We start from the raw sequence: 10,907 nt of genomic DNA, 5'->3' as shown, positions 1-10,907 counted from the left end.
GTGTTTTGACACATATGACTTAACATGACTCAAGGTTCAAGACTCCACTTGATGTGATATGACACGACATGACTTAATGTACATGACTCGTGTGTGCATTGTATTGTGATGTGCTTAACTTAAAATGTAGAAAACAAAAAATTTTCCGTCATTTTTGTGGAGGGTACCGACTTTCTCCCGAAAAAGAAAGACACGAAAAGGAAGAAGTGAAGTTTTTGAGAGTGCATGTTGAAGAGTTTAGTCAAATGTATGTGCTGATGTTATATCTCATGGTGCAAGGATTGTAACATCCTAGGCTATCTCAATTGTTTACTCGATGATGAAAGTATTTAGGTAACTTAGGCACGGAGGCTAAGTACTTCATAGTTTGTGATGCAAAGATGATTATGATAACGAGTAATCATGCCTAGGATCCTGCTAATAATATTATGCTTTGAAATTGAGATTATGATGATGATTTGTTGTGTCAATAATATTATATTGCTTGATATTATTGTTATTGCTTGATCACGCCCTTTCTTGCAGGTTTAAAGGGAATTTGTACTTGAAATAACGTTTAATAAGATAATTAATAATTTGATTTTAGGCTAATATGATTTTAATTCAATTAATCGCTAATAATAGATTTGTTTGTGCATTAATATTTAACCAACATAGATTAAACAGGTTTAGGATTAATATAATGATCGCATGTTAGTCGGAAAGCGCACATGAATATGAGAAGAATAAAGTAGAGGCCTATTTAGGGCAGGTTCAATCTCTTTTAGGTTGGATTTGTACCTTCAGCCCCGAATATCCAGTCATGGTTCAAGACCACTATGGAGTTAGCGATCTCATGGATCGTGAAGGGGTGTAACCTTCACCATGTGAACGGTTTACATGTTCCTAAAACTTGTTGGCGGCTCTTTTGATCTAACTTCCTTCCCTTTGGACGCCACCATGTTTAAGTGTAAGATCACAGTGGGGCTTTAGTGTAGGATGCTTGAAATATTCCCTACGGAAGGATAACAAAGACAAGAAGCTAGCCTCTTCTAAATTTGATTTCGAATGTTTCTATTGTAAGAAGAAAGGACATTGGAAGAGATTGCCTCAAATTCAAGGAAGATAAGAAGAACGAAACCGTTGCTTCTTGATCAAGTATTTTCGTTATAGACTTGAACTTCGCTGGCACAACATTATGGGTATTAGATACCGGATGTGGCTCACACCTTTGTTCCAATTCTTAAGGACTAAGAAAAACTTAAAGGCTAGAGAAGGGAGAGGTTGAACTCCGGGTTGGCAATAGAGTCAGAATTTCAACCGTCGCCGTAAGAACTCTCAGTTTGTCTTTCCCTTTCGGGCTTGTTTTACAACATGAAAACTGTTATCATGTTCCAAACATTACCAAAAACATCATTTTAATTTCGGCGTTGGACGCCAAAGGATTTGAATTCCGAGTAAAAGACAATGTTTGTTCATTTTATCTCAATAATGTTTTTTATGGTATGACACATTCTGAAAATGGTCTTTATGTGCTTTCTTTAGACAAATATGATTATAATGTTAATGATACCATCAAAAGACCTAAGACCGTTGAGTCAATTTAGACATACTTGTGGCATTGTCGTCTTGGCCACATTAACATCAAACGCATCAAGAAACTCCTATAAGAAGGTATTCTTGACTTATTCGATTTATAATCGTTTGAGAATTGCAAAGTATGCTTGTTAGGCAAGATGATAAAGCAGCCATTCTCCAAGTTGGGAGAAAGTGCAGGTGACTTATTGGGCCTAATACACATCGATGTATGCGGACCAATGAGCACACCCGCAAGGAATGGTTATCGATATTTCATTACCTTCACGGACAACTATAGTAGATTTGGATATGTCTACCTCATGTCGAACAAATTTGAATCTTTTGAGAAATTCAAAGAATTTCAAAGTGAAGTTGAAAATCAGCTTGGCAAGAAAATCAAAGCCCTTCGATGGGATCGAGGTGGTGAATATTTGAGCCATGAATTCGATGACCACTTGAAAGAACATGGTATTTGTTCAGAATTGACACCTCCAAGAACTACATAATGGAATGGAGTATCCGAAAGGAGAAATCGAACCTTGCTGGACATGGTACGATCAGCAATGGGTCTTAGTGATCTTCTTATCTCTTTCTAGGGACACGGACTTCTAACCTCGGCACTAACACTGAACCGTGCTCCGTCAAAAGCTGTCGAAAAGACTCTATATGAATTATGGACGAAGAAACCTCCACGGTTACCTTTTCTCAAGATTTGGGGATGCGAAGCATATGTTAAAAGATTAATTTCTGACAAACTTCACCTTAAATTTGACAATTGTTTCTTTATGGGATATCCAAAAGAAACCAAGGGGTATTACTTCTACAACAAATCCGAGAACAAAATGTTCGTTGCTCGTGATGGTGTCTTTTTGGAGAAGGAACACCTTTCCAAAATGACAAGTAGGAGGAAAATCGAACTCGATGAAGTTCGAGAGGACGAACAACAAAATCAAATTGACAGTCAAAGTGCTCAAACAGCATCTGTTGACGTTGGTCAAACTGTGCAAAGTCAAACTGACGATGCAAATGCTCAGTCCATTACCTTACGTAGGTCACAAAGGCCAAAGTCTCAACCTGATACATATCTCGGTGTCGTATTAACCGAGAATCAGGACATCCTAGTCGTGGATAGAGACGATCCGACAACCTACAAGCAAGCAACGGCGAGCCTCGACTCTACTAAATGGCAAGAAGACATGAAATCTGAGATGGACTCCATGTTTGAAAATCAAGTATGGGACTTGGTTGATTTGCCCGAAGGTTACACACCTATCGGTTGCAAATGGATTTTCAAGATGAAAACTGACAAAGATGGAAATGTATTTATATACAAAGCTAGAATGGTAGCAAAAGGTTATAGGTAAATCACAGTGTTGATTATGATGAAACCTTTTCTCCAGTTGCAATGTTTCAGTCTGTCCGGATTATCTTAGCAATTTCTACCTATTATGATTACGAAATATGGCAGATGAACGTCAAAACCTCCTTCCTAAATGGTATTTTGGAAGAAACTGTGTACATGACACAGTGGTAGAGGAATGATCGGTCGTTGGACAATCATCATAAAACCAAACAATAATTCTACCTAAATCAACCTAAAACAAGTATAGGGTAAGTAGAGGATCGTATCTGTAGGGAATGGGTAAAGAAAACCAAGAGTATGAAACAGTTGTAAGCTTATTCGGTCACAAATTGGGTTTTGATTAGTTAACTTCTTCATAGACGAACGCTAGGGGAAACGGGATTCAACACCAACCAAACCAAAGGACCAATAACAAGGATAAATCATGAGCATACATGGAAGATAGAATAGGAACTTAACATTTTCTTCTTTCAAAGTTACAACATAAGTATTTCCTAGATTAAGCACCAAAATAACAAGGATTAAGAATCAAGGATAGGAAGTGGGTTTCTGATGAGTGGCATTTATGCCACGATTAAAGGCTCATTTTAACGGTTCTTTTCCCATATTTGTAGCTTGTTTGTACCCTCTTTCTTATCTTTAGTTTTTCTTTCTTTTGTTCGTATTCTTTCCTACCTTTTACATCCTTTATCCATTTTGTACCTTGGTTTCCTCGTTTGTGTTTTGTAGGAACCGTGGTCTTGAAAAGGAGAAGGCTTTAGCTAAAGGGAGCTAAGGGAAGCAAGATCAAGAGGAGAAAAGGGAAGGAGAGGAAGTAAGGGAAGCAAGATCAAGAGGAAGCAAGGGAAGCAAGTTAAAGAGAGGTGTGGTCGAACTTTTCAAAAGTTCGACTGAACCTCCAAGGTGCAAATAAAGCAGTTTCAAACCAATTTTCAGCGATTTTGCAGTTCCAAAGTTCGACCACCCCGGGAGCAGGGAGGTTCGGTCGAACCTACCCATGGTCCGACCGGACCTACCCTGAGTCCGACTGAACCTACCCAGTGTTCGGTCGGACCATTTCTTGATTACAGCCGACTTTGTACGGATAATTTAAGTCCCTCTTTAGAACCTTTAAGAGAGTTAGATTAACTTAGCTTAATTTTATGACTTTGTACGGACTATTCAAGTTTATTGTGATTAAAGTCTTTACATGCTTGATTGTTCTTCGATTTTCTTGCAAAGTGCACATTGTTAGTTGATTGAGGGTTAATCTTTGCTAAATAAAACGATAGTTGACTTAGCTAAGTTCATCTGTATCAATTGTTACTTGATTGCATCTCCCAATATATGGTTCTAATGTGAAAACATAGAGGCTATGTTAGGAGAAGCCAATTGACCCCGAAAGGTGGCTACATTGGACCCCTTTATATCGATATTCATGCATGTTTAGTTCATAATCGGTTTGTTCCCATGTTATTTCATGTTCAAGAAAACCTACATCTACCCATTCCCCTTGGTGTTCTCTTTATATTGTCTCTAGTTCATTTCACTCTTAGCTTTAATCTCTTAGTTAATTATATTCTTCGTCCCAAGATAGCTTAATTGATTAGTAGTGATCACAGTGTTTAGCTTCTTCCTGCGGTTCGACCGTTTGCTTACCTTATACTTGTATTTGGTTCGTTTAGGTTATATAAATTTCATTTGATTTAGGGTTAGACACTTGACGACGTGTTTATCTCTCTTGTCAAATTGGCGCCGTTGTCGGGGAGATGGCTTCCATTGCTATTTGATTGCTTTATTGAGACTATCTCACCTTTTATTTGCTAGTTTTGGTTACTTTTGTTACTTGTCAGTGCTCACTTTCTTCTTAGTTTTGTTGTATGAATAGAGGATGAACTCACTCAAGGTCTTTGGTCCCCATCGATCCCGAGCTCAAGAGGTCTTTGTCCTTGCTAAGAAGAGAAGCGAGAGCAAGGAGTAGAAACTCCCATACTACTATAAGAGGAGTGAGAGAATAAGAAGATACTCCACCTTCCTCACCCTCAAGTGAAGACGAAGGTAATCTTAATTCTTCATCAAGTTTGGAAATCAATCCTTTTTCAACCTTCGATTTTGAGAGTGTGCAACCCCCCAAAATGGGAGAGAATACACCTTTGGGTCATGTTGGGGCTCTCGAATCCTTTAGGGCGCAAAGTGGAATCCTAGCTCCTACTACTCAATCCAATAATTTTGAAATCAAGCCCAATTTGATTGCCTTGATAGAGCAGAAACAAATTTCGGGTGGAAAGTATGAGAGTCCTTATGAACACCTAAAAGAGTTCGAGAAGTATTGTGATACAATAAAAGCCAATGAGATAACTTAAGAATATATTCGACTCAAGATGTTCCCATCCTCTTTAATTGGGATAGGTTTAGAGTGGATAGAGAAGGAGGTGCTCCCTAAATCTCTCACAACTTGGGACCAACTTACTACGAAATTCTTGAGAAGGTTCTACAATCATAGAAAGACCGCCAAACCTCGATCTTTGATTCAAGCCTTTTTCCAAAAGAGTGGTGAGTCCCTAAGTGCGGCTTGGGAAAGATACAAAGAACTCCAACCCCAATATCCAGATCATGGAATACCCAAGTATCAACTCATTCACACTTTTTATGGTGCTCTTACACCTAAAGGAAGAACAAACTTAGATGTCGGAGCTGGTGGCCCAATTATGAACAAAGGAGAAGATGAACTGGAACATATCATAGAGGAGGCCGCAAAGCACTATGAAGATTGGTATGAAGGAGATAGAGATGATACATCTAGCAAAGGCGTTTATGCATTAGAGCAAGCTAACGCAATCAACAACCTCTCTACACAAATCTCCAAAATGACCAAGCACACGGATGAGATAATGAAGGGGAGATCCAATCCTCAAGGTAACACCTCATCTTCAACCAAGGGAGGCAATGGTATGAACACTTCCTCCCCTTCCTCTTACAATACAATTCCTCAAGGATGTTTGTTTTGTGCTAATTGTGGAATCTATGATCATGACACCTCTCAATGTGTATATTCTTGTGAAATTCAACCCCCTCCCCAAAAACATGATGAAAATGTGGAAGATTTTAATGCTATGAACTTTGCTCCTAGAATGGGGAATATAAGGCCAAATTCCAATAAAATGGGGCATTAGAATCAAAGTGGAAACTATGGTTGGAACCAAGGTGGTGGTGGTTATGATAACCAATAGCATGGTGGGGAGGCCCTTCCAAATTTAATGGAAGAGGCTACTCTAACCAAAGAGGGTATGGTAATCAAAACCAACAACCTAACTCGTGATACTATAACCATCAAAATCAAAATTTTGGTGATCAAAGTAACATGGGAAACAATTAACAGAGAAATGTTCCTAACCAAGGCACCGGAGGCAATAGGGGTCAACATGCTTCTAATTATGCCAAAACTAATAGGCCTTCGAGTTTCCATCAACCCCAACTTCCCCCACCTCAACAACCTCTTCAACTTGAAGCTCCTCCAAATGATCCCGTGATGGCTAAATTAGATGTTTTAATGAAAATGCATGAATAGGATAAAAAGCAAACTAATGCTCACATAAAAATGCTTGAAACTCAAATTGCTCAACTTACATCTAACTCCTCCAATTCATCCCATTCCTCTTCTTCCACCATCCCGAGTTAAGGAGTCAACCCAAACCTATGTATGCCGTGACAACTAGGACTGGAAAGGTAGTGGGGAGTGACCCTTTGGTTGAGGAAGAGCCTCAAGAAGAAGTGGAACTAGAGGATGAGAGCGAGAAAGCCAATGAGTCATTGGGTGGTGAGAAAGAAAGAAGTTACCCCCTTGCCCCTAAATCGCCAACCTAGAGAGGAAAAGCTTCCCTTCCCACAACGATTTGTGAAAGCCAAGCTTGATGCTCAATTTAGGAAGTTTTTGGATGTCATTTAGAATTTGCATGTTTCCCTTCCTTTTGTTGGTGTTATGAAACAAATGCCCCACTATTCTAAATTCTTGAATGACCTTTTGAGTGGGAGATGGGAGTGTGAAACCGTGAAGCTAACCGCCAATTGTAGTGCCATCCTTTCCTAAAAACAACCTACCAAGTTGAAAAATTCAGGTAGCTTCTCCTTTCCTTGTTCCATTAATGGTGTCGAGTTTGACAAAGCATTGTGTGATTTAGGAGCAAGTGTGAGTCTTATGCCCTATTCCGTCTACCAAAAGCTTAGTGTAGGAACCCTCTCACCCACAAATGTTACTATCAACTAGCGGACCGTTCTACCAAGTTTCCCATGGATAAAGTTGAGGACATTCCCCTTAAGGTTGGAAAGTTCACATTTCCTATTGAATTTTATGTGCTAGAGATGGATGAGGATGAGAGGATCCCTATAATTTTGGGTATACCATTTCTAGCTACTTCTAGAGCAATCATCGATGTGAAAGAGGGTAAAATGACCCTAAAAATTGACAAAGACTCAATTGAATTTGATTTGAATAGTGTCATGCAACAACCTTCCTCAAGTGGTGAATGTTTTAGAGTTGATGTTCTTGATAATGTGTTCAATGAATTTTCTCACTCCCCTTTGCATGCTACTAATGATTATCTTGAAAGTGTGTTATTGAATGAATCCAAGATAGGTGCTCACAAGGAATACATGCAATTTTATGAGGATCTGTTTGAGGAAAGTAAAAGGAAGTGCAAGGATGCAAGCATGGAGGAAGAAGCTCCTTTCACTCATGACCTCTTTCAAGTTGAAAAAAGAGAAGAGAGGTTCAATGCTAAGGGAGCACCAAAGGTAGAGTTGAAGCCCCTACCTTTGGGCTTGAGGTATGCATATCTTGATTCCAATGAGTCTCTTCCCGTAATTATCAATTCTAATCTAATGGAGGAGCAAACCTTGCTCTTGATCAATGTTTTAAGAAAACACAAGAAGACTTTGGGTTATACCATTGATGACATCAAAGGTATAAAACCATCCTTATGCATGCACAAAATTGATGTAGAGGGATATGTTAAACCCGTTAGGTAAAGGCAAAGGAAAGCTTAATCCTTCCATGCAAGAGGTTGTGTGGAAGGAAGTTGCTAAGCTTCTAGATGCGGGATTATTTACCCAATTGCTCATAGTGATTGGGTATCTCCCGTACGTACAAGTTGTGCCTAAGAAGGGTGGCATGACGGTGGTGAAAATGATTATGATCAACTAGTTCCTAATAGGCTTGTTACCGGTTGGCGTATGTGTATTGACTATCGCCAACTCAACACAAGTACATGCAAAGATCATTTTCCATTGTTCATTAATCACATGTCAGAAAGGCTTACAAAGCACTCCTATTGTTTCCTTAAAGGTTACTCGGGATTTTTCCAAATCCTGATTGACCCCAAGGATCAAGAGAAGACGACTTTCACATGTCCCTGTGGTACCTATGCGTATCGTAGGATGCCTTTCGGGCTTTGTAATGCCCCCACAACGTTCCAACGTTGTATGATGTCAATCTTTAGTGATATGATTGAGGATGAGATAGAAGTATTCATAGACGATTTCTCCGTTAGAGGAGGCACCTATGAAGATTGTCTATCTAATTTATCTCGTTATTTGGAAAGATGTGAGAGGGTTAACCTCATATTGAATTGGGAAAAGTGCCATTTTATGATAGAGAGTGGGATCGTTCTTGGGCACAAAATTTCCCATGCTGGCATCGAGGTGGATAGAGCCAAGGTAGAGGTCATTGAGAAACTTCCTCCCCTCACCAATGTGAGGGAAGTGAGATCTTTTCTTGGCTATGCCGGGTTTTATCGGCATTTCATAAAAGATTTTTCATTAATTGCCAAACCTCTCACATCGCTCTTGCAACAAGATAAAGAATTTGTGTTTGATGATACTTGTCAAGAATCATTTTGTAGGTTGAAAGAAGCACTTTGCACCGCTCCCATAGTCCAAGGACCGGATTGGTCTCTACCATTAAAACTAATGTGTGATGTAAGCGATAAGGCTATTGGCTCGGTCCTTGGACAACGAAAGGAAGGAAAAATTCATGTTATACATTACTTGTCCAAGACTCTCAACGATGCGCAACGGAATTATACAACTACCGAGAAGGAATTACTGGCCGTTATCCATTCATTTGAGAAATTTAGAACCTACCTCATTGGTTTTAGGACAATAGTGTACACCAACCACTCGCCTCTTAAATATTTGATAAGCAAGAAGGAGGCTAAATCGAGATTGTTGAGATGGGTTTTGGTCCTCCAAGATTTTGATTATGAAATGAGAGATAAAAAGGGGGTCGAGAATGTGGTGGCGGATCACCTTTCTAGGTTGGGTGGTATAAGGATTCATGAAAACGATTTGCATATAGAAGATGCTTTAAAGGATGATGTTCTGTATGCTCTCGAGGAGAAGACGGAGCCTTGGTATACGTATATAGTGAATTATTTGGCTTGTAGTGCCATACCTCCGGACTTGACCTCCCAACAACGTCCAAGACTCAAGCATGAAGCTAAGCGATATATATGGGACGACCACATTTTGTTGAAAAGAGGTGTTGATGGTTTGCTAAAACGATGCGTCCCCAACGATGAGATTCAAAGCGTCCTCCATATGTGCCACTCTTCTCCTTATGGTGGGCATTTGAGTGCTCAAAAGACCGCCTCCAAGATCTTGCAATCTATGCTCTTTTGGCCCTCTCTATTTAAAGATGATTGGAAATTTGTCAAGACTTGTGATAGGTATTAAAGGACGGGGAACATCTCTAGAAGGGACGAAATACCTCAAAACCCTATCCTTGATCTCGAGGTCCTCGATGTATGGGCAATAGATTTCATGGGACCTTTCATTTCTTTTCAAGAAAACAAGTACATCTTGGTAGCCGTTGACTATGTCTCTAAATGGGCGGAAGCCGTGGCTTTTCCTACGAATGATTTAAAAGTGGTGGTCAATCTATTCAAGAAGGTGATCTTTCCGAGATTTGGTGTTCCTAGGACCATTATTATTGATGGGGGGTCACATTTCAAGCATCACACCTTTACTAGACTTCTCGATAGATATGGTGTATCTCACAAGAGAGGGTTTGCTTACCACCCTCAAACGAGCAGTCAAGCAGAGATCACCAATAGAGAGATCAAAGGTCATCTTAGAGAAAACGGTGGCTAGAACAAGGAAAGATTGGTCTTCTAAGCTCATTGACTCTTTCTGTACATATAGGACCGCTTTCAAGACTCCAATAGGGACTACTCCCTATAAGCTTGTTTATGGAAAAAATTGTCATTTACTTGTAGATATGGAGCACCGGACTCATTGGGTTATCAAGAAAATCAATTTCGATCTCCATAGTGCGGGTGAGCAAAGACTCCTAGAACTTCATGAGGAAGAGTTGAGAATGAATGCCTACGATAGTGCAAGCATGTACAAGGCAAGAACCAAGGCTTGGCATGATGCCCAAATTATCAAGAAAGAGTTCGTCATAGGCCAAAAGGTTCTCCTATTCAATTCCCGCTTGAAGCTTTTTTCGGGCAAGCTTATATCGAGATGGAGTGGGCCATACGTCATTACAAAGGTGTTCCTATATGGCGCTTACGAGATCTCTAAGGACAAGCATTCCCCATTCAAGGTTAATGGTCACCGACTCAAGCCCTATTATGAAGGATAACCCATTGATAAGCCGACTTCTACAACACTTCTTGATGTGCATCATTCTTTTGAGCCTCCTTGATTTAGTCAAATGAGCGTCGAGCTAACGACGTAAACTAAAAGCGCTTTTGGGAGGCAACTCGAGTTTCTAACCCTCTTTTTCTCTTCTCTTTTCTTGATTCTTTAATTCTTCTATCTACAACTTTGGATTAATGGATTTGTGTGTTTTGGTTTGTGTTAGCATTCTTGTATGTCTTGCCTTTAAGGAGAGTGCATTTTTCAATGGTCATTTAGCATGATTGTATGGTGTTTTAGTGTGTTGAAGAGACGTTTTGTGTAAATTTTGAAAGGTTAAGCATTTGTCTTGGATGGTCTGACCAAACTC

At 39.7% G+C, this 10,907-nt stretch overlaps 1 protein-coding gene across 1 annotated transcript; it reads left to right on the top strand.

Moving 5' to 3' along the window:
- Positions 1 to 9,938: 9,938 nt before the first annotated feature.
- LOC145592026 (uncharacterized) lies at positions 9,939 to 10,541 on the top strand. Its single transcript, XM_081648491.1, has one exon. The coding sequence runs from the start codon at positions 9,939 to 9,941 to the stop codon at positions 10,539 to 10,541; it is 603 nt and encodes a 200-aa protein (XP_081504617.1).
- Positions 10,542 to 10,907: the final 366 nt, after the last annotated feature.

This window comes from Chenopodium album, chromosome 18 (genome assembly GCF_948465745.1).
Source record: "Chenopodium album chromosome 18, dcCheAlbu1.1, whole genome shotgun sequence".
Lineage (NCBI taxonomy): Eukaryota > Viridiplantae > Streptophyta > Magnoliopsida > Caryophyllales > Amaranthaceae > Chenopodium > Chenopodium album.
The sequence above is the reverse complement of the archived record's forward strand: the minus strand, read 5'-3'. Positions and strand labels throughout refer to the sequence as shown.

What these genes read in the sequence shown, in the direction of transcription:
- LOC145592026 (XM_081648491.1), top strand. Translation starts at nt 9,939, where the DNA reads ATGGTGTATCTCACAAGAGAGGGTTTGCTTACCACCCTCAAACGAGCA.